This window comes from Melozone crissalis, unplaced genomic scaffold (genome assembly GCF_028551555.1).
Source record: "Melozone crissalis strain CALT ecotype California unplaced genomic scaffold, PUWL_Pcris_2 ptg000120l_1, whole genome shotgun sequence".
Lineage (NCBI taxonomy): Eukaryota > Metazoa > Chordata > Aves > Passeriformes > Passerellidae > Melozone > Melozone crissalis.
Window position 1 is genome coordinate 2,783,650 of NW_026535896.1, and position 24,569 is coordinate 2,808,218.

At 49.9% G+C, this 24,569-nt stretch overlaps 1 protein-coding gene across 3 annotated transcripts in view; it reads right to left on the reverse strand.

Annotated features, from left to right (window-relative positions):
* Window positions 1–24,569, reverse strand: part of KIRREL3 (kirre like nephrin family adhesion molecule 3) — a 412,349-nt gene that overhangs the window by 126,850 nt on the left and 260,930 nt on the right. For 2 of the 3 annotated variants that reach the window (XM_054293000.1, XM_054292999.1), the window contains exon 2: window positions 17,368–17,445. The exons of the other annotated variant lie outside the window; for it this stretch is intronic. In XM_054293000.1, the coding sequence (XP_054148975.1) occupies window positions 17,368–17,445 (78 nt within the window). The remainder of the gene's footprint in view (window positions 1–17,367; window positions 17,446–24,569) is intronic. 3 annotated transcript variants of the gene reach the window in all.

The following is a 24,569-nucleotide window of genomic DNA, read 5'->3' on the forward strand; positions in this document are numbered from 1 at the left end:
CAGAGCAAATTTCAAATGCAGGTCTCTTCTCAGGCTGAAATCCTGAGGAATGGCGAGAGCAAAGTCCCCAAACAGTAACAGTTGCCTGTGCCACGTCCATTTCTGACTTGAGGAAAAGCTCCCTGCCTGCAAGGTGGCAGGAACATAACCTGTTTGAGCCTTAGAGAGAGACACATAACCATCATCATCATCATCATCATTTTTAAGGAGCACTGTGCACCACAGTGCCTTACGGACACCTATAAATTACCCAGCACCCGCCTGCCAGCTCAGCCTAAGCTCGATATTGCCTGCAGTAATTATTTGGATCAAATGCAGTTTATCTGCTTCATATTTGTGTTTCTGTGCTCTCTGGTAACTTATAAATGTCATTGCAGTGTTTATTTGTTATAATGAAACTTAATGATGTTTGAAACCAATGGCTGTGGTTGCAGGCTGCAGGTTCGAAGTAATCTCTTCATCTTTGAAGCAGGAGGCCCAATGATAACATTAAATTATCCCACAGAAAAGGAAGATGTATGCAGACAGATATTCAGGCCTGTGTATTATTCATTGGAGAGATGACTAGCAATGAGCCACAGTGCCTAAGGCGACGGACTCAAAGCATTGTCACCCAGCAAGGCAAATGTTCCTGTCCAAGGGGAGCCAGTTGTCAAGCCACGAGCCCAAGTGCATCTCAATCTGTTTTATTAAACCTTCGAAGGCATGCTGGGTGCCAGACGCCCGTGTGAGATGGCTGGCAGGGGAGAAATGAGGTGGGGCTACTGTAAAACAGCAGAGCTGCGTCAGGAGGGGGAGCATCCAGCTTTGGGAGGCATCAGAGGGGTGGGTGTTGGAACCCAGGACATCCCTCTGGCTGCCCTGGATGGCTCCAGCCCCTGCCAGGGGGCTCAGAGACCCTGGCACAGAACACAAGATCCCTGTGCCTTTGATTTTTACCCATGGAAAAAATTACCAACCTTGAATGAGGATCTGCAAGCCACAAAAGTTTAAGTAGAATGATAGTTTGTTTGTCACAGGGTGGAAAGTAGAATTTTGGGGTTTTTAGATTGAGGGCTTGGGGTCCCAAGATTGAGGAATTTGGGCATGCCTTGTCCTTCCTTCTTCCTAGCCTCCATCTTCTGCTGTGATGGTGGCACTTTTAGATTGGTTTAAGGTGGGAAAACACTGTCTAACATAGGTGATAGGTATTGGAAAATAATTGTAAATAAAGTACACATAGTTTTTAGTATAAAAGGCAACATCACCCTGAAGGCAGGCAGTGTGCCATGGACTGACCTGCTGAATGGACCTCAGCAGGCCAGGGAAAGAATGTTATAGATAACAGAAAATAAACAACCTTGAAAACCAGAGCAGAAGAATCCTGACTCCTTCTTCGCTTGCCGGGCTGGGAAAAGAGACTCTGACACATCTCAGGGTGAGCCAGGACCACAGAGACCCCCGAGAGCTGGGGAGCAGAGCAGGAGCTTGGCAGTGCTGGGACCCCACCCCAGGCAGCTGCTGGGTGCTGAAGGCTGCTCTCCCTCCATGCAAGACCCAGAATAAACTTTTCTTGCTTTGCTTCAGGCACTGCTCCTTGTCCTCCCTCCTTCTGAATAATTTCCTCCCTTGGTTTCTATTTCTGCGTGTATTTATAGACTCTGGTCGTGTCTCCCCTTGAGCCTCCTCCAGACTATATAAATTTACCTCCTCCAGTCTCTCCTCTTACAACCTGCTGTCGAATCCCTGGGCCATTCCTGGCACTGCAGTCAGAATTCTCCCTGGTTTGCTCCGTGCTCCCCGCTGCAGGTCCCGTCCCCCCGCAGCCCACGTGGAGCTGCACAATTACTGCTGCTGAGCACCTCGGGACCTGCTGAAGCAAAATGCCCGTGGCAACAGCCAGGAACATCTTTCCCTCAGCTCCCTCCGTGCTGTCAGGAGTGTGGAAGTACCCAGCACTCAAAGAGCTTTAACCCCTGCAGCACAGCTCAGCTGTGCAACTTGTGGTTTTTGAGCTGCTTTTCTTCACATGGGCTGGGCTGGTGCTCCCACACCTCCTGCTCATCCCCCAGGAATATGGAAACAGCCTCACCAGACCTCTCCTCAAAAGGGCAGTGAAGCTTTAGGTCTGCAGGAAAGTGGATCCCATGGAAGTTTGGCTTTTTGTCTTCACCTGCTCCTCCTGAACAGGGTCAGACAGGTCTGGGAATGCCCTGTGCTGCAGCACCTGCCCCCAGCAGCAAAGCTCCATCCTCTGCTCTGGCCCTGAGCAATGGGACAGCGTGGCCAGACGGTGAGGGAAGGGGCTCTGCCCTGCTCAGATGAGACCCCACCTGCAGAGCTGCCTCCAGCTGGGGGGTCTTCATCATTGGAAGGGCACGAACCAACTGCAGTGAGGCCAGAGAGGCCATGGAGATGCTCCAGGGCTGGAGCCCCTCTGCTCTGGAGCCAGGCTGGGAGAGATGGAGAGAAGGCTCCAGGGAGAGCTCAGAGCCCCTGGCAGGGCCTGAAGGGGCTCCAGGAGAGCTGGAGAGGGACTGGGGACAAGGGATGGAGGGACAGGACACAGGGAATGGCTCCCACTGCCAGAGGACAGGGCTGGATGGGATATTGGGAATTGTTCCCTGTGGGGGTGGCAGGCCCTGGCACAGGGTGCCCAGAGCAGCTGTGGCTGTCCCTGGATCCCTGGAAGTGTTGAATGCCAGGCTGGACAGAGCTTGGAGCAGCCTGGGACAGTGGAAGTTGTCCCTGCCATGGCAGGGGATTGGAACAAGATGCTCTTTAAGGTCCTTTCCAACCCAAACCATTCCATAATTCTTTGATTCTGTGACACCCATAAGCCTCTCTTCTTTCCCAGGGCTGTTGTGTGAAGCCATTCCACATCCCAGGACTACTCTGAGAGTGCCAATGTTTAGAGCTTCAGTTTCATGTGATTGCAGGGCAAGATTGTTTCCCCCAGACCCTTCAAGGACCAGCCCATGGGGCACATCCATCACTGGCTTCTCCTCTGTACCTGGCACCAGCAGGGCAGGGAGGTGACCCCTGCCGAGGGCAAACCCTACAAGCAAACCCTGGTCAGTGCTTTATTCAGTGAGCCCCAGGAGTGCAGGGAAGCCTGGGCAGCTCTCTCACTTCACCCCCTGAGCACCTGGATGGCAACCAGAGACCTTTACAGACAGACAGGCTACCTGATGACAACTGACAAGAGAAATTCATCTTCATTACTCACCATCCTTACACAGCCAGAGCTGGAGAGCCCCCTGCAAGGATTCCACCACTGAGAGCCCATCCCAGCCCCCAGCTCTGATTTCCCTATGAGCAGACCTCTTTTCCAGCTGGGAGAGCCTTGGATTACCTGGCACAGCTGTCCCTGGGTCCTTGCAGCCCCCAGAGCCTGGGCAGGTCTCCCATCCACACTCCCACTGCATCTAACATTGCTTTAAACCTCGCTGACATCGATTAATGAGGAGGAGAGACCTGTGCAGGGCCACCTGCAATGCCCTTGATGGAAACCCTTGAAAAGGGAGTTAATTCTGGACTCTGGTCGTGCTCGGCTCAGAGGGGATGCAAGCTCTGCCACCTCCCAAGAAGCTCTGGGAACAAACAAGTTGACAAATGAGGCTGCCTCTTAATGAGGCTGCAGCCAAAGTCAATACTCGGCCCTTCTATCAGGGCACAGATCAAAGATGGTCTCAAGGGCAAAGACCTGGCAGAGGTGGGACAGCTGTCACTCACAGGAGGGAGGGATGGCTCCAAATGAAAAGGAGCAGCCTCAGAAGCAGAGGGAGACAAGGGCAACTTGCAGAAGAAGAAAGGAAAAGGATTTAGAAGAGGAGACATGCAGAAGGTGGGGGAAGCCTTTCTTCCAGGTCTGGAGTGCTCTGTCTGCAGTTAAATCCTGGTATTCTCTCTGTCTCCACCATCACTGCTGCACATCCAGAGCTACATCCTCACAAACCCGTATTTCATCTATTTCTCTGCGGAAGTTTTTCTTTTCCTCCCACCCAGCTGACAAAAGATGAGATGGGGAAGGATTAAGATTCACCCATCTATTTACAAGTATCCTGAGGGGTTTGAAACTTCACCTCCAAGTTAGGTACACTTGGGGTGATTTTCTGTGGGCAGGGATGGGCAAGAAGGAAGGAAAACAGCACAACAGATAAGGAGACCCCTCCCACAACAGCAAATCAGCTCCCCAGTATCTAGAGCTGTTGGCAGCTTGGAGGAAGGATATTCTCACCGGGTGGTTGAGCTTTAGATCCATCAATGTCCACTGCACCCTCCAAGCCACCACTTCAGGCTGTACCCTGTCCCACAGGGCAGCCTCACTAGAGGGAATGGGTGGGACAGGAGCCCTTTGGTGGATGGTGGGACACACCTGGGACAGGACAGGACAGGAGCCCTTTGGTGGATGGAGGGAGCTGGGACAGGACAGGACAGGAGCCCTTTGGTGGATGGTGGGACTCACCTGGGACAGGACAGGACAGGAGCCCTTTGGTGGATGGTGGGAGCTGGGACTGACCTGGGACAGGACAGGAACCCTTTGGTGGATGGTGGGAGCTGGGACAGGACAGGACAGGAGCCCTTTGGTGGATGGTGGGACTCACCTGGGACAGGACAGGACAGGAGCCCTTTGGTGGATGGTGGGAGCTGGGACTGACCTGGGACAGGACAGGAGCCCTTTGGTGGATGGTGGGAGCTGGGACTCACCTGGGAGAGGCCACCCCTGATCCCAGCCTGGCTGGACAAACCCTGGATGCAGTTCCATACCCGGCTCTGCTGGCTGGGAGCAGGCTCCTGGGGCAGGGATTGTTCCCTCGTGTTTGGGAGGTGCCACAGCCCCTGGCCCAGCAGGGATTTCACCCTCAGCTGAAGGAGAGCCCACCCAGTCATTCCCTGTCTCCAGAAAAATCCACAGCAGCTCGGCTCCCCCTTTGAAAGCTCCAGGATTGAACACTGGTCTGAGCTGATGGCAACAACGACCCAGCACACTTATCTCCAGGTCAGCCTAAATATTTCATTTCGCTTCTAAAGGAGTCAATGCCTTTCTCTCTTTCTCCCTTTATTTTAAATCTCGGAATGCTACTGACTCTCATGAATATTGATGAGGATCATTAGTCACTGAACATTTCACTTCCCTTCTCTTTTCCCGTCTATATAAAAGCTTCATCTTTGTTAAAGGGGGAAAAAAACCCCATCTCAAGTTATATCTCTGGATATGCTTTAAGATTAGCTCCATTAATACATTTATAGAGGAGTAAATACCCATGGGAGCAAATAAAGGGTATAAAAGGGCAGGGAAATACTGAATCTGAGACTGGTGCTGCACTGGAGGGAACTGGGAAGGTTTGTGGCTGATGTTCTTTGCCCTCTGAAGGTTCTAAATAATCCTTGCATTGGCTGCCTGGCCTGGGGGATTCCCCTCACACACAATCCCTGCCTATCCTGCAGGTTGTTGACCATTCCCACTCCTTCCACCTTCATCAGCCTCAACCTGAAGGCCTCAATCACACTGAGTGAACACAGGTGGGAGGGTTTGGTCAGATACATAATAATAATTTGGGGCAAACAAGAATAAATAATTTGGGATAAATAATTTGGCACAAACAAGAAAAGCAGGACTTGCAGCATTCAGCTGGATACTTCACAACCAGATTTCCCTGTTTCCTTATGCTAAGAATTTTTAGAAGGGTTTAAACCAAGTCAGCTCAAACACAGCTGCATGCATTGCTGGGTGCTTGGCAGTGCCTTTCAGTCAAATCCAACACAGTTCCACTCCACTGAGGAATGGAAGCAGGATCACTGTGCTGGCCTGAAACACACAATTTCATCCCATTTTGCCATTACAGCAGTGAAACAGAGCTGCCTCACACTGCTCCTGTAAGAGAGGAGCTTCATGCTGTGGGTTGGGACTGCAGGGATGGTGTTATGTGGCACACAGGGAAACCCTGGGGAAGGAGCTTCAGAATGAGTTATTTAAGCCTTTTCCAAGCACAGCAAAGCCACCAGCTCCCCAGTGCCCAGAACACCAGAGGGCTTCATCTTCACACCAGTCTCAGCTCCCACCCACAGCCTGCTGGGCTGGAAGTGCTCCAGCACTCCAGTTTCTGCTCACAATTGCACAGCAGATTTCCTTGTGCTGGTTCAAGAGCCATTTCAATGGCAGGCCTGGCTGTTTGTCGATCTGAGGGTGTCTCAGGGTGGGACTTACAAGGCTGCAGTGGTTTTAATTGATATTCTAAGTGACAGGAGCTTGGTACTGCTTCATTGCTCCAGTCTAGGCATCAGCAAACCATCTTTGCCTGCAAACAGCACGTGGCTGCCTTCAGGAGAGGGAGGCTGGGGACCCAGAGCAGGCAGGAACAATCCTGCTGTCTCCTTGCAGCCATGTCTGTGCCACACAAGTGCCTGTAAAATAGCAGAAATGATGCTCTCCCTTTCTCCAGCCTTGGGTAGAGATGTGCTATCACAATATTATCCCCTTTCTGACCAAAATCTGGATTGTTTTCTTGAAAGCAATGGCTTGAGAGCTGGAGACTTCCACACAGCCAGGCTATCGTGTCCATGTCAGGGGGATTTACTGTGATTGTGTTCACAGGGGTCTGAGGATGAGGGAAGAGATGAGGATCTGACTCCATGTTTCAGAAGGCTTGATTTATTATTTTATGCTATATATTATATTAAAAGTATACTAAAAGAATAGAAGAAAGGATTTCATCAGAAGGCTAGCTAAGAATAGAACAGGAAGGAATGATAACAAAGGCTCGTGGCTCGGACTCTCTGTCCGAGCCAGCTGACTGTGATTGGCCATTAATTAGAAACATCCAACATGAGAGCAATCACAGATGCACCTGTTGCATTCCACAGCAGCAGATAACCATTGTTTACATTTTGTTCCTGAGGCCTCCCAGCTTCTCAGGAAGAAAAAATCCTAAGGAAAGGATTTTTCATAAAAGATGTCTGTGACAATTTACAGAATCATCAGCACCTGACTCAATGTCAGAGCCAGCTCTGCCCATCCAGGCTCTGCTCTGGTGGTCACCACATCCTTTAGTGGTGTCCTGGCAGGGCTGGGTTATTGGCTGGACTCAGATCTTTGAGATCTTTTCCAATCTAAACAGTTCCATGGCTGTGTGTCAGCTGCATGACTGGGGTCACTGATCACACTGCTGCCAGCAGCTTCCCTGGCAGGGTCCCCATGAGGGAGGAAAGCTCAATGACAGACCCCAGGCTGCAGCAGCAGCTCTGCAGAGAGGGGAAAACTGCCAGATACAGCTCCAAGGGAAACTCAGCCTGGAGCATCATGAAGGTAGGAAAGCCAGAGCTGCCATCTCCAGACGGAAGCCTTGGACCTCCTGTCATTCATGTCCCCCCATCTCCTGATTAAAAATAAACTGGCCCAAAGCCCACAGCACCAAAAGATGGCCAGGCAGCTGTGGCAAGGTGAGGTCCACAACCTTATCTCTGCCAGCTTCCGGGTGCCGTTCACAGGACAAGCTTTTACCAACAACTTGCCATATTCCTCAGGTGCACAACCCATTTCAGTGCCAGAAAGGTACTAAAGGGGCATGGCAAGGGCAATGGAATTCAAGGGGCCGAAATAATCTATATGCCACCCTAGATATTGATCCATGTGTATAAACAGTGGAAACCCAGAATGGTTTTGTTAAAGCCCATCCTGTTCCACCCCCTGCCATGGGGCAGGGACACCTTCCATTATCCCAGGCTGCTCCAAGTCCTGTCCAACCTGGCCTGGAATACTTCCAGGGATGGGGCAGCCACAGCTGCTCTGGGCAGCCTGTGCCAGGGCCTCAGCACCCTCACAGGAAAGAATTACCTTCCAATATCCCATCTCACCCTGTCCTCCTTCAGCTTTAGGCCATTTCCTCTTGTCCCACCACTACCTGCTCTCGTGAAGAGCCTCTCCAGCCTAAGACTCCTGAAATGTCTTTAGTGGGCTCCCCAAAGGCACTCCCTGCAAGGGAGCAGTGCACAGACCCCACAGGATCCAGGTTCTGTTGTACACACCTGCAGGCTGAACTGCAACAGAAGCAGCTCCTGAAATGTCTGATGCTGCTACTCAGGGAGTGAGGAAGGATCGTATTCATTTATTTAAGACCATGCAGCAATAGCTTTCCACAGGGGACTGCTGCTCAAATCAATAGATAAAATGATACCCTTCAACCATTAACTGCTACAACAACACTGTTACCGTAAAGCTCCCGAGCTTTGATCAGATTTATGACCAGCAGAGTTGTTCAGCCGCTCCACAGCTGCTGTATGACTGGAACATCGGGGATGGAGCTCTGCTCCCCCTCTCCAGAGGAGCAGAGAGCAGCAGGGAGCTGGGGAGAACAAACAGCAGGTAACACAGGAATGCATTCCCTTGGCAGCATCCTTGTGCTGCACCAGCCAGGACTCAGCTCATGGCCACAGAGGTCCTGCCTTACCCAGCTTTCCAGCTCACCCAACCCAGGCGCAGTTTCCCCCTGACAGCAGACACTGATTTTCCTCAGGTTTCACTTACATCCCTGCCTTGTTCATCGCCCAGACACACAAAACATCACGGAAATATCAATGAGACCTCTGAGATAACAACGCATCCTTAACAACTCCTTACGAACAGCTCTATCCACTCTCCTCTTCCTCCCCAACGCCTTTGTCAGATAAAGAACAAAAGGCTCAGTGCAGCTCACCCGGAGCTGCCGGCCCTAATCAATGCATCAATTGCTGAGTGACAATGCTGGGTGAGGGAGCACCCCCATCACAGAGTGGGTGGCACCTTCACTGGGAGTGACAGCAGTGTGAGGAATGCAAAGCTCCCACTGCATCTCGTGCTTGGAGATCAGCTGATAACAGAGCCACCATCCCTGGAGATCAGCTGATAACAGAGCCTCCATCCCTGGAGATCAGTGTGGTGTTTGTGAGGTCCCCAGGACGAGGGAAGAGATGAGAATCTGACTCCATGTTCTCAGAAGGCTGATTTATTATTCTATTCTGTTCTATTCTATTCTATTCTATTCTATTCTATTCTATTCTGCTATACTAAACCTATACTATAGAAAGAGAAAGGATACATCAGAAGCCTTCACAAGAATGAATAATACAACCCGGTGACTGACTCAGACAGTCCCACACAGCTGGCTGTGATTGGCCATTAAGAAAAAAACAATTCACACGTTTGGATAAACAATCTCCAGACCACATTCCACAGCAGCAAACACAGGAGAAGCTGAGGCTTCTCATCTTCCCAGGAGAAGAAATCCTGGCAAAGGGATTTGTCAGAAAATATGACAGTGATTGATCAGCTGATAACGGAGCCACCACTGCTGCACCCCTTTGTGCCAGGGTTCCTGCAGCTTGCAGCAAAGCCTGGCAGAAATCCCATTTCCAGGGGGCAGACTATGCAAAGCGCAGAGGGCAAAGCTGTGGGAAGATGCTGGGGTGTGGTTGGAGCTGTTTCTGGGCTTTGCTGTATTGGCTGAGCAGAGCCAACACTGTTTGAACTAAACCAAGTGACAGGTCACAGGTCTGCTCCCAAAGGACAGACCCTTCCCACTGTCAGGCCAGAGAACCAAGAGCAGTTTGACCTTCTACAGCAGCACTGAGGTTGTTGGCATCTGGTAGAGGAGAAAGGTCACGTTTTACAGGGATAACAGGACTAGCTCCTATTTATCCTTGAGGCTCAGGAAGATTCATGCTCAGCCTGTGCTGCTGCAGATGTAAAAGTCACTTGCAAGATCCAGATTAAGTGTTCCCATAAATCCAAGTAATTCTGAGGCAGCATCTGCCTTGCTGGGCTGTTAATGGGTGGCACAAATATGCCACTGTGCCTCAGTGCCACGCTCTAATCAGAGGTTTTCCTGGCAGGAAGGGTTCACTGAACCAGTTTGAACTATGGCAGGAACAGAAGAGGCGGTCAAGCAGAGAGACATTTGCAGCAGAGGCACAACCAGCTTCTCTGAACATGCCATTTTCCCCCAAAAGAGCAGGGACTCCATCCCAGAGCCCAGCTGGTTTCTGTGCAGGCAGTAACATGGGGCCTGACAGAGACAGGAGCTGCAAATCAGACTGTTGTAGAAAGAATGGGAGAAAAAAATATTGTGAGTCTCTCTGTTCTCCATTGGAGAAATGGAAGGGTGTGGTGGCATGGATGATGAGGGGTGGGATATCAGAGGGATGTGGAGTTGCTGGGGTGAGTCGAGTGAGGCCACGGAGATGCTCCAGGGCTGGAGCCCCTCTGCTCTGGAGCCAGGCTGGGAGAGCTGGGGGTGCTCACCCGGAGGGGAGAAGGCTCCAGGGAGAGCTCAGAGCCCCTGGCAGGGCCTGAAGGGGCTCCAGGAGAGCTGCAGAGGGACTGGGGACAAGGGATGGAGGGACGGGACACAGGGAATGGCTGCCACTGCCAGAGGAAAGATGGGATAGATGGGATATTGGGGAGGAATTCTTCCCTGTGAGGATGGTGAGGCCCTGGCATAGGGTGCCCAGAGCAGCTGGGGCTGCCCCTGGATCCCTGGCAGCCCCAAGGCCAGGCTGGATGGGGCTTGGAGCAGCCTGGGACAGGGAAAGATGTCCCTGCCATGGGAGGGGTGGAATAAGATGAGCATTAGGTCTCTTACAAGATGAACCATTCCATGACTCTGTGATTCTGTGGCTGAACTGGGCACACATCTGCCCACAGCCCTACAAGCAGCAATGCATCCACGCTCTGTGCCCACCTCATTATCCAGGATTTCAATATTTGTGACATGCTTTAAAGCTTTAACCCACTTTAGTGTTTAGATCCATCTCCTTCCCTCTTTGTCCTCCTTGGTGTTGTGTTTCCCCACCTCAGCTGCTGCCCAGCTCCCCAGGGACCCCAGCTCTGCCCTGCTGCAGAGGGAGCTGCAGAAGGAGCTGCAGCCCTCGCTCCTGCAGGAGCTGCAGATTGCCTCAGAGAAGCTATTAAGAAGCAGTCAAATAGAGCAACCTTTCATTGACAAGGCACTCGGCCCTTTAAACGATTCCAAATAGTGTTTTCTTTTTATTGCTTTCTGCAGTTTAACAGCCCTGATTTCAAGTTACTTTGGCTTATGATAAACTCCAGATCTATAACACCTCTATTCTCTCCCTCTTTGGTCTCTCTTGCCTGCTTCTTCTTTATGTTTTTATTAAAAAAGATCCAGGAAAACAGATAGCAGATTAAAAGGGAAACAAATTGAAATAGGTCAAATGTATCTTGCTTAGATGACAGCCACCCCATTAGATACTTTTAAACAGGACAAATAATCCTTTTGGAAGCATAAGTGGGCTTTTACATTTATTCTAAATTACAAACCAAATGATTGCAGCCTCAAATGGAAGCACTGGCTAATTGCACTAATATCTCACTAATTCCAGCACCAAGGAATGGGGGAAAAATGAACAATTTTCACCATTTTACCAATTATTCAATTTAGGCCAAGGTACATTATGCAAACCCTGGGCTGAGCTTCCTCTCCATTTTGTGATCTATGACAAGGATTGGAATTCCAGTTATTAATAATGGAGGAGCTATAATTATTCTAAGGATGGGTATGAGATAATTACAAGCCATAAACCCAGCTTTCATATGCACACACAATTCTTTCTCCATTTCTGGCAGCACCAAAACCTTGCTGGAGACCGGAGACAGCCTGAAGCTCAGGACAAACCCCCCATGCAGAGCTGCTCACAGGTCATGATGTCAAGCCAGAGCTGGGAACATGAGCAGGAGCACAAGGAGCTGCCCAGCTCCACAGGCAGGCAGGGGCTGGTCAGAATCAGCCGTCCAGAGGCTGGAATTGGGTGATCCTCAAGGTTCCTTCCATCCCAAAGCACTGTATGACTCCATGGTTCTGTGATCCTAGAAGCTGCAGTCTGTGAGGGCTGCATGGATGCAGGAATCACCCCAAATAGAGCAGGCTGGTGGCTCTCCTTGCTTTTAGGCCCCCACTGTCCCTGTTCTCTCTGGGCCAACTCACCCCTGTCCCATGTCTGAGGTATGTGGATGAATTCCATCTTTCCCCCTTTCCCCAAGAACTTGCTGTTGGAGCAAGACCAGAGGAGGCCATGGACTTGACAAGAGGATGGAAGCACCTTCCTGGAGAAGACTGGGTTGTGTGGAGACCTTACAGCACCTGCCAGTATCTGAAGGAGCCACAGGGAAGCTGGAGAGGGGCTCAGCCAGGAACTGTAGTGACAGGACAAGGTGGAATGGGTACATATGGAAATTTAGATCAGATATCAGGAAGAAATCCTTCACTGTGAGGGTAGAGAGATATTGGCACAGGTTGTCCAGGGAGGTCTGGATGCCCCATCCCCAGAAGTGTCCAAGGCCAGGTTAGACAAGTCCTTGAGCACCCAGGTCTAGTTAGAAGTCTCCCTGAACATGGCAAGGGAAAGTTGGGACCAGATGATTCCAACCCTTAACATTTTTGATTCTATGAACAAAAGAACAGAGCTTTCCATGAGTCCCTTCTAATAAGATCCCAGACCTTCAGAACAGAAGAGTCAAGGTGATTGCAGCTCAGACTGCAAAACTTTCAAAGCCTCACTCCTTACCCTCCCAAAACTGAAGATTGTTTTATGCTGCTCAACAGCCCCAGGTGGCTTTTAAAGAGAATTCGTGCCCCCAGGATCTGGGCAGGCCTTCCTGAGCTGATTTCTGCAGCCCTGACCAGCAGAGGTGACCTGCCAAGCTGTCCCTCTGGCACAGAAGGCAGAGCTCTCGTTGCTGTGTGGAGCTGCAGCTCTGCAGCACAGGCTGCTGGCTCCGCTGTGCTTTGTGTGGTGAATGGAGACACCTTGAATGCACAATCCACCAGCGGAGAGCGGCTGCTGCCGGAGATAACTGCGGCACAGCCTCCTCCTGGCACAGCAGGCAGGGTTTGCATCCCTCTGAAGAGCAGGGTTTGTCCTTCCCTCAGCACAGATCATTAAACACTCACTGCTCCAGGAGGAAGAGCTTGTACCAAATCCTTCTGTCCCTTTCCCTGCTCCGTGCTGGGCACGGGGATGGAGCCCACCCCTCATACTCCAGGAGCTGTGTCCATGCCATGGAGATGCCACCTGTGAGGACATGAGAGCCAGGAGAGTGTCTGGAAGGGGAGGTCAGAGGAGGGCAGGGAGCTGCCCTGCCCTGCTGCCCTGCGTGGGGGAACGTTGTTGTAGGACCTTCCAGCAGCTGGTGGCTGGTGGGAACAGGTGGTGGAGGTGAAGGCTGACACCTCTCAGTGTTTAATCGTTCCCGTTAGTAGCTTTATGAATGGCAGCCAAAAAGTGCCATAATTGCTGCAGTGACGCTTGCTAATGACTCGAGTTGGATCTGGCAAGTAGTCAAAGGCAGGAGACAAGAAGTAAAATTGCAGGAGCTAGCATCTGAATTGCTGCCTTGGACCACTGCAGGGGAGAGCGGAGCAAATCTGGCTTGGGACCTGCAGGTATGGACAGGGAGGGACCAAGCATGATGGGTGAGCAGAGAGGGACATTCCAGCGCACCCCTGCCTGCCCCTGGGGAGAGAACTGCATGAGAAAGGAGAAGTGGGAATAGAAGAACAAGCCCAAATTTTCAGAGGAGCTCAAAATCCTTTTTCTTGAGGGATGAAGGTGACCCACATCCCAAAAAACATCTTCCTACCCCAAAATCACCTTAAATCAGGGTGGCACAAGCCCTGGGAGAAGCAGGGTAAGTCAGCTCACAGCATCACCTCCAGCCCCAGCAGCACCTCCCTTGCCTGCAGGTGTTTTGGGACATCCAGGCCACCCACTGTGGTTCTCACTACTCCATCCTCGTGGCCATGGGAGAGCTGCTCCCAAGGAGCAATCCAGCCCCTCCTGAGCTAACAGCACGCTCCTCCTGATTATGTATCTGTTTCTGAATGTTAACAAACAGTTGGCAGCAGCTGATTGAGTGGGTTATTAGCAGAATGAAGACAGATGGTGGAGGATTAACTCCAGAGCGTCTTTATTGCGCGGCCGTCATTGCAGACAGCTCTCCCTCTCCCTCTCCCTCTGTCTGCAACTGTCACCGGCTCCATTCTACCCCACAGCTCCCAGTGCACACCAGAGCGTGGGCCCAGCACGAGACGAGCCCATCATCAATCACATGAGCACAGAGCAGCCACGCTGGAGCTGCGCCTTGCTGCTCCCCAGCCAAATTCCACCCCCAAATCCAGACTTTTCCTGCTGAGAGCTTTACAAAGCGAGAAGTGGTCGCACCTGACACAGCACAGCAGGGCAAGGACAGTGCCCAAACTGCGTTTGCTGTGCCCATCATGTGGGGCCTGACAGCTGGGAGAGGCTCCAGCATTGCACCTGGGCCTGTCTGATCACTGCACAGAGACTGAGATGAGCTGATGGAGCTGACATGGGGAGAGGCACATCCATGTGTAGGGGGATAGAATATAAGTAAATACAGGTAGTATAGAAAGTAATCTTACCCCCTAAAGAGTTGCAGCTGGGTTAATTATTAAAGATTAGGAGCAGGCCTGATATTAACAGGCTGCAGCTGTAGCCAATAAGAAGAGTGTTATAAAAGAGTGGATTGGTTGGTTGAGGGGAGCTGGAGTCAGTTGGCTACTGTGAGGACAAGGAAGAGTCAGTGCCTAGAGGAGCTGTCTGAAAGAAACATCAAGGAGGTACAAAACTCTGGCAATATGGAACCCTTGCAGTGTAATGACAATAGAACTCTTGTAATATAATAACAACAAATGGTGACCCTGACACGGTTCAGGATTTGGGGAAAAGGACTGGAACTTTTGCACTATAATGACGACATCCATGGACACTGATCTTGGCTCCTCATCCTGGGGCCAGCTCAGCTGGAAGAGCCCCCTCTGCAGCCAGCTGTGCTAATGGACATCATCCCTTGCCAGCTGCTCAGCAAAGAGCACAATGCCACCAAAGGCCCTTGCTGGGCACCTCTATAACAGATCTATTTCATCCCACTGGGAGAGGCTGCCCAACTGATCTGTGAGCATCCAGACTGGATCTTCTCTGTGAGGACAGCCAAAACCACCACGTTCACAGAATCACAGAATATCCTGAGCTGGAGGGACCCACCAGGACCATCCAGTCCCACTCCTGGCCCTGCCCAGACCCCCAACAACCCCACCCTGTCCATCCCTGGCACTGCGGCCCAAACCCTCCTGGAGCTCTGGCAGCCTCGGGGCTGTGCCCATTCCCTGGGCAGCCTGGGCAGTGCCAGCACCCTCTGGGGGAAGAACTTCTTCCTGAAATCCAACCTAAGAAATTATTTCCCCTCAGAAAATGATTCTTCCACACTGTCAAGGGTTCCAACTCCTCTTGTGCTCATCTCCCTCCAAGCCATTGTAGATGTCTCCAGTAAATGACAGGAAGCTTCTAATGATCCCTGCAATTTCCTCTGGGATGGAGAGCCCACACCTCATATTATCCCACTGCCCCACTGCCTTCCTGTGCTTTCAGTTCCCTCAGCTCCCTTGTAATTATTAATAGAGCTGCTCTTCAGCCTCTCTTTAAAGGGAGAAAAAGCTCTCACTTGGCACAAATACAAAGGGAGAGCTGCTCTCTATCCTCACCCTGGCAAGAGAGCTGTCCCAAAGAGTCTGGCTCTGGCACCTTGGGCAGGAAATTCCTGTAGATGACCAGACACTGACCCCACCCCAGCTCACACACCATACAGTATGGATCTGTACTGCAATCCACCAAAACCCTGGGAAGCTGGATGTCTGCAATTGTCATCTGTAACTGCTTCTAATGAAAACACAAGTCCTAGGTGGTCTTTGTAGCCATGGAAATCCCCCTGACTTTTGTTTTTTGGCAGATTGTGCCTTTAAACATAATGGCCCTGCAGCCTGCAGGGGCCAGAAACTGGCTGCATGTCAGGCAGGAACACTTTGTTCCCTTTCCCTCACAAAAGCTTTACTTTTGGCCTTTCATGTTTCTTTGTTCTCTCCACACAAAGCCATGCTCAGCCTGAAAAGGGGGCTCACTTTGGCTGACGCAGGCTCTGAATCCATCAGGGGACAGAGCAATCCCAAAGGACTGGCAGCATGCCCAGGGTCCTGCCAGCTCTCCAACACCCTGTGAGCATCCCCAGGGTCTGGGCACAACCACAGACAGCTTGTGCAAGAGGCTGGAGGGACAGAAAGGTACCAAGAGGGAGGCTACACCTTCTCACAATACTCGTGTCCCATAAGGCAACCCCTTCCCATTAAAAACATCCTCTAATCAATGTTTAAAGAGCGTGTGGTAATTAACAAGCATGAGGTGAAGCCTTGTGAAGTACTTTCCCCATGTTATCAGCTCAGTATCACGGCTCCTGGGAACGTGAAGGAACCTTTGATCTTCTAACTGGTATTTGAACCATAAACTTGCCTCTATGAGAGTTTTACTTCGTGGAAAAAACCTCACCTTTTACTCTCATGGAAAAAGGCTTCCTGCAGGAGCAGACACCCCCATGGCTAACTGCTGGATAAACTCCATCCCATGCAGGGAAAAAGAATCATGTAACAGTTTGGGTTAGAAGGGACCTTCAGGGTCACCCAACACAAGCAGTGAGCAGGGACACCTTCCTCTAGACAAGGTCACTCAGAGCCCCATCCAGCCTGACCTTGGATGTTTCCAGAAAAGGAAGCCCAGAAGGGCAAGAGATCACACCCTTTGTCTGAATTATTTCCAATCAGAATCCTTTAAAAGGGTTAAATCCATGCTTGAGTCAAGTTTCCAGTTCCCAGAGTGACCTCACAGAAGCCAAACTCTGTGACACATCCTGGAGACCTTCCCATCTCATGGGGCTCTGGGCTTCCTTCTCTCATTCAACATTAATCAGAGGGGGCTGCACCAGGGCTGGCTCCAGGAAAAGAAGCTACCAGAAGCAAGGATGGCAGTTCTTCTGAACATAAATAGTTTTTGTTTAGTTATTATGCTTCATAATTATTTATTATATTTCTATGGATTAATCAATGCTCATAAAGTACTTGGGGAATGACTGGAATATAAAATAGGGAGATTTTAGCAGAAGTTTGAAGAGCAATGTAATGGTGACTCTGAGAGGTTCAGAGGCACTGGAATCTGGGATTCTGGAGGTGGTATGGGGACCACTGCCACCCAACTAGAACAAGAAGGGTAGATGCAGCAATTGCTGCAAGAGCTTCCTGTGGGACAAATCCTTTCTGTAGGAAAAGACAGTGGGTTTTGGATGGATGGAACTACAAAGCTCCTGCTCTTCTCTTGCAGCTTCACACAGGGGCTCCCCATACACCCTCTAAGATGTTCCAGAGACCAAAGGGGAAGCAGGATTTTCTCCTGGGTGGGAACAAGAACCCAGCACACACTCAGAGGTGAAGCCCCTCACAATGAGATTGCTAAAGAGGAAGAAGAAGAAGAGAAGGTGAGGGAACTGCTCACCTTCAGTCATCCTGCGGTACTTCTCCTTGTACATGAACCCCAGTACTAGGCAGCATCCTCTTCCTGGGAGCCCCAGTTCTGCAAGAGAAGAGAGCGTGGGGTTAGACTGGGCTGGGGACAGGAGCAGGCACCTGGGACTGCTTCAGGGAGCAAATCCTACTGGAGACACCCTTCAGGAGAAGTGCCAGGAAGGTGGGCACCTAACTGAAGTCTTTGGTCAGCCTCACAGAGCTGAGCTTGGCTGGGCCCCAAGACTGTGTCTAAAGACAGGAGGGTCAGGATCCCCTCCCTTGCCTGTCCTTAAGCTCTCCTCTATTCCAAGTGAGGCAATGAGCTGCATCTTCTTCCACAGCAGCATGTTGCAGCAACAGGACTCTTTCATCCCTTTCTCCCTTAGTGGGCAGCAAAGTGAAATGGGAAATGGGCCTCAGTAGGGAAGAGAATTCTGGCCTGAGGAATCTTGCTCTTTAGAAGCAAGCAAGTGACCCTGTGAGCAGGAGAGAGCCAGAGTCTGAGGAGGCACAGGCCTTTGATGCCTTGATTTGTTAATGGGGCTTTTTGACTCTTGGTAACAAACAGAGAGATCTGAGCGTGGGTTTTTCCAGAAGTAGGCTGTGAGCACAGGCCCTCTCCCCGTGCGCATCTCAGAGAGGCAGAGAGCTCTCGTTCTTCAAACAAATCCTCCTGTGTCACAGTGCAGAAAATTAAGGTACCATGTCCCCAACGCTGCCTGCGGACCTGCAGAGCTCCTCAGGGGCTTCTGTGCTCTGCAGAGTCCCGCTGATCAAAGCCCCTTTGATGTTTACTTAATGTGGCTGTGGACTGTGCAGAGCCCCCTCTGTGGAGTTGTGCCGCTCGCTCGCTCACTCGCAGGAGGGGAAGGCAGCGGGACTGGAGGCTGGAGAGCAGAGCAGGACCTGCCTGGCAAGCTCGGCTGTCAGTGCCACGAGGCAAATTTGGGGCTGAATCGATCTGGATCGTGTCCAGAGGAAGAGGGAAGCGTGATGTGATGAGATGAGGCAAGATCCCCAGACCCATGTGGTGGTGTTCCCAGGGGTCCCAGGACGAGGGAAGAGATGACTCTTGACTCCGTGTTTCAGAAGGCTGATTTATTATTTTATGATATATATTATATTAAAAGAAAACTATATATTCAAACTATACTAAAAGAATAGAAGAAAGGATTTCATCAGAAGGCTAGCAAAGAAATAGAAAGGAATGATAACAAAAGCTCGTGACTCTCAGAGAGTCGGAGCCAACTGACTGTGATTGGCCATTAATTAGAAACAAACCACCATGGACCAATCACAGATGCACCTGTTGCATTCCACAGCAGCAGATAATTATTGTTTTTCTTTTCCTCTGAGGCTTCTCAGCTTCTCAGGAGAAAAATCCTGGCAAAGGGATTTTTCAGAAAATATCAAGGCGATGGGACTGGAGCCTGGAGAGCAGAGCAGGACCTGCCTGGCAAGCTCGGCTTTCAGTGCCACGAGGCAAATTTGGGGCTGAATCGCAGATCTGGATCGTGTCCAGAGGAAGAGGGAAGTGTGATGTGATGTGATGAGATGAGGAAAGATCCACAGACAAATGTGGTGGTGTTCGCAGGGGTCTCAGGACGAGGGAAGAGATGAGAATGTTGACCCCATGTTTCAGAAGGCTGATTTATTATTTTATAATATATATTATTTTAGAAGAAAATGATATATTAAAACTGTACTAGAAGAATAGAAGAAAGGATTTCATCAGAAGGCTAGCTAAGAATAGAAAGGAATGATAACAAATGTCCTGACTCTCAGAGAGTCTGAGTCAGCCGACTGTGATTGGCCATTAATTAGAAACAGCCAACATGGACCAATTAAAGATGCACCTGTTGCATTCCACAGCAGCAGATAATTATTGCTTTTCTTTTCCTCTGAGGCTTCTCAGCTTCTCAGGAGAAAAATCCTGGCAAAGGGATTTTTCAGAAAATATCATGATGACAGACCCAGACATAGAGAATCCCTCCCTAGCAGTGCTCGCTGCCATGGCATCCCAGCAGAGTGGTTACATCCTCCTCTTGTGCACAGTATGAGGCAGAATTTGAGCCTAAACCTAGGAAAAACCAGACTTCTTTTGATGCCACACAGAAGCCCAGTTAAAGCACTTTCTCTAGCATTATACAGGGCTCCACCTTGCAGGAGGCTTCTGGTCCTAAGGCTCCCAACAGGCAGGAATAAGCATCTAACCAAAACAAATCACACATGTCAATCCACTGAGGCTGATGCTCAGACAAAGGCAAGTCTCTTGAAATAATCAGAGTAAGCTGAAATTTAATTCTCCTTGTACTGGAGGGAATGCCCCAGAGAGAAACAGGCATCTCCAGAATGTGGCTCCACTTTTCACAGGGTCTTTGAGGGTGCTTGTAACTCCCTCATTAGCCATAAAAGCTGGTGACTAACTCAGGTGAAGATGTCTAAAGATCAGGGCAGATGACTCAACCACCAGAACTCTCAGTGGTTTCTGGAATTAGCAGAAAGGAGTAATGAGCAGCCATTGTCCAGGTCTGATGGTGGAAGCCAGTTCTCCTGCTCTCCAGGACAGAGATAACGTGCTCCACCACAAACACACCCAGAAAGGTATTGGCCTGCAGGTGTTGGGGGCCTCTGACTGCAGGGACAGCCAGCTCAGCTGCCTCCCTCAGCCCTGGCTGATAAGGAGAGTCGATAAGATCTTGCTGCCCTTGGGGGAGGTTTCATGAGGATCCTGTGAGGACGCACACTCTGTGTGCCTGGCAGAGCCTGCCTGAGGCCCCAGAGCCCACAGCACAGAGCCAGCACAGCAGGTGAGAGCCTTCATGTCTTTATTGATAGGAAAACAAAACCACATCGATTGCTATTGAGCCTCCAACGAGCACCAAGGTATCAAAGTAATTAAAACAACACAATTAGATTAGTGTCAGACAAGGCAGCAGAGCCCACAGTACAGCTGAGCAAGCCAGCTCTGCTTGCTCAGACGTGCACAGGGGCCTGTGAGTGGATGCTGGATGGGTTTTCCTGGACACAGACCTGGGTGAGGGGGCCTGCCACCCCTGCACACACCATGAGCACAAACATCACCAAAATCATGGAGTGGTTTGGGTGGGAATGGGCCTTAAGGACATGGGCAGGGACACCTCCCACTGTCCCAGGCTGCTCCCAGCCCTGCCCAGCCTGGCCTTGGGCACTGCCAGGGATCCAGGGGCAGCCACAGCTGCTCTGGGCACCCTGTGCCAGGGCCTGCCCACCCTCACAGGGAACAATTCCCAATTCCCAATATCCCATCCAGCCCTGCCCTCTGGCAGTGGGAGCCATTCCCTGTGTCCTGTCCCTCCATCCCTTGTCCCCAGTCCCTCTCCTGCTCTCCTGGAGCCCCTTCAGGCCCTGCCAGGGGCTCTGAGCTCTCCCTGGAGCCTTCTCCTCTCCACTGAGCACCCCCAGCTCTCCCAGCCTGCCTCCAGAGCAGAGGGGCTCCAGCCCTGGAGCAGCTCCGTGGCCTCTCTGGACTCACCCCAGCAGCTCCATGTGTCTCTGATGTCCCACCCCTCATCATCCATCCCACCATCCCCCTCCATTTCTCCAGTGGAGAACAGAGGAACTCACAATATTTTTTCCTCCCAGAGCCTGAGCATCCTTTCTACAATGGTTTGATTTGCAGCTCCTGTCTCTGTCAGGCCTCGTGTTACTACCTGGTGAGAAACCATCTGGGCTCTGGGATGGAGTTCCCTTTAGGCCCTGCCAGGGTCTCTGAGCTCTCCTCAGAGCATTTTCCTCTCCATCTCTCCCAGCCTGGCTCCAGAGCAGAGGGGCTCAGCCCTGGAGCATCTCCATGGCCTCTCTGGCCTCACCCCAGCAGCTCCAGCTCCTGATGATGATGATGGTGGCCCCAGAGCAGCACAGGCCAGGGCAGTGCTGGGGGCAGCAGGAGCTGCAGTGTCCTGGGACAGTCCCACCACTCAGGTGTCCAGCTCTCACCTGCCCCTTGCAGCGAGCAGAAAGCTCCCAAAAAGGGGGCTGTGGGCAGGGGCTCTGCCCCAGGCAGTGGCTGTGCTGCCCCACAGGTCCCAGGTCCCTCAGAGAGGGAGGGAGGCTCAGGCTGATCTGGATCCCAGTGAAATGTGGGTTCCTGCCTCTCTTCAGCCTGGCTCAGCAGGCTGCTGTGGGTGCCTGGCTCCCGTCTGCCTCCCCAAGGGGTGCTATAATTAACACTTATAAACCTCTTTGATATCCCATGATGAAAGGAGCTGTACAAAAGCACTGCATTATAATAATTCATACCATAAATTTGTGAGAACATGCAAAAATCTTTATAGCTAAAGGCACCTTTAAATACTTGAGAGTGCCTTTAAAAGGTAAAATACTTCAAGATGATTCTGCTGCCTAAGGATGTCTCACCATTTTGGCTTTTAGTGGCTACCTAAAGCTAAAAGAGTTAAGCAGATATGCAGCATTTTAAATGTCTTGGCTTTAGGGGGGCTGCTGAGACACACCAAAACCAGAATGTTTTAACCCTTGTGTGTTCCCATCTCCCCCAAATCAATCCCATCCATTTCCTTGTGATGATAATTGAATTTCTCAGCATGGCAAAAGTAGTTACAGCTGAAGTTGATCATCCTACGCACTGTGATGAAGTGGGAGCTGAGGTATCCTGGTTGGAAAACACCCAGCAGAACCATGGTTTTGACCCTCTCAGAAGTACCTGCATTAATTCACCCCCAAACTGGCAGAAGAGCCACTCACTGGGCAAAGCAGGAGCAACTTCAAACCACAAATTGCCAGTGACAATGAAACAAAAGCTGATTAAAAGAAACAAGACCTTGAAGTCTTGGAGAAAGGAATCCTCACCCTGGGAAATAGAGGGGAAAGATGCTTAGGAAGAAAGATCTCTCAGTGCTGGCCCAAACTACAGATTACTTCTGCTTTTTCCTCAGTTCTTTCATTGTATGGCATTTCTTTTCTCAATTTCAAGGCAATTCCTTCCCTCACCACTCAGGAACGAAATATCAGATCACCGGTGCACTAAAGGCTAAAGCTGCAAAGCTGTAATAAGGGTTTATTAACATAATCATAATATGTACTATTGTGTAGCTGTATCCCACCAGGAATGATAATAAACATTTAATAGCCCAATAATACCTGTTTAATAATTTTTCAGCTCACCCTGTCTAATTGGAAGTTTATTAAAGAACGATAAACTTTATAATCGTTGTAAAGGCATAATTGCAATTCCATTGCTTATTTAATATTGAGCTAATGATATTACAACTAAGTTATATTTTCCCATACATATTAAATATCAATTAGCTGGTTTAAACTATTGATTTGTATTTAATTAACTATGCTATTATATACCAATTAAACTCTTATAAGAGAAGCAGAAACAGCTGGTCTCTAAAATTAAATTTTTAAAACTTTGTATTAACATAAATATCACGTTTCCATTTTGTCATGTTTTCCTTCTACAGCAATGGCAATTTGCTACCTGTAAATATTTTTTCTGGTTGCGTCTTATATCCATGAGTTTAACTCTACTTTCTGGGATGGGGAATGGGCAACCTCCATGGTAGATATCCTACAGTCAGTGACACCAGAATGTGGAAACTGGGCAAGGCAGAGGGCTGGAAAAGCCTTATCTCACCTGGAGATCCCAGAAGCAAAGAATTCAGCTGGGAACTCTTCAAAGAGCATGAAATTCTCCAAGGAAAGAAGCTTGACATGTTCCTAAGTTGGCCAGCAAGGAGAAGATCCTACCTGACCAAATCTAAGAGGTTTTGATGGAGAATCCTCATCCTCCCACTCAGGAGTTTCCTGTCCTTGTGGATGCAGTTCCCTGCAGGACATGGGTGCCTTGGTAAAGAAGCAATATGGACAGAAAATCCTGATCTCCAGGGTTTTTCATGCTCTTGGCTTCACTGTGTCTGGGGATGCTGCATCCCAAAAGTTTGAAGAAATAGGTGAAGGAGCATTTTGTTTGTTTTGCATCATTTTGATTTACTCTGAACCATCCCCAATGTCCCTGTAACCTCTTTTTCAGAGGACCCTGCCCTGGGCAGCCATAGATCATCTTTCCTCCAAGTTCTCTGCCATCAGTGCTGGGTTCAAGCTTCCCCCCTTAATGTTATTTGCATCCATGAGCATTCCTGAGCCATCCAAACTCCTGCTGCCATTTGGCAGAGAGCAAACAGATCCTTTGGCACAGAATTCCTATATTACACTGTTAAGTCTGCAGAGCAATCCAAGATCTTCAGAGATGAAAAAAGCCATACAAATTCATGTTATTATTAAATCTGTGCCTGGTTAATTTATAAAAATGTATTAAAAAACCTAAGAGGCTTCCCAGATGAGAAAATGGGCACATTACTGTTTGAAATATGAATGAAGCAGAGATCAGTGTTAAATGCTGGACTGGTATTGTATTTTATTCTACAGTGCTCTGCAAAAAAGTTGCATTTATAAACCCATTTATTGTATTATGTACTCGCAAACCACCTTGTCATCCATTTATTGCACAAATAAAATCTTAAAAGCAGAGGATTAGTTGAGTGTGTCCCTGTGGGACCACAATCTGACTTTAAAGAATCCATCAATGAAAGAAAACAGATGGAGCAGAGATGTTTGCCAGCTCATTGCTCCTAGATGGAAAACACAACTGGCTATTCTCCCACAGCCCACAGACCTGGAAAGAGAGAAGGACATCCACAGGGCTTGTGGGAAACTGTCCCCATTCAGGAGCCAGGTCTGGATGAAGAATTTATCATTCCAGTCTCCTCTCCTATTGCTGTACAGGGTGAGGACCTTGGAGAGGAAAGCTCAACTTTGCATGGTGAGAGAAAAGTCCCCAAAACTGAAACCCTGTGTAGAACCTCTTGGTAGGTCTGTAAGAACCTTTTGGTAGGTCTGTATGAACCTCTCGGTAGGTCTGTGTAGAACCTCTAGGTAGACCTGAAAGACCTAAATTTGTCTTAAACCCTACTGGAGAGTCACCTGCCTGCATTTGGGAACAGCAACAGCACAAACCAGTGCCAGGGCTGTTGTCCCTACAGGGAATTTGAAGGGTGAAGGTCTGGAGGATCCTTAAAACTTCTCTCAAACATTTCTTTTGGGTTAAAAACCATAATGGAAAAAGACAGGAAAGCTTGGATGTGCTGATTTTCGCTATGCTTCTTTCAACCCAGTGGAAAACCAGAG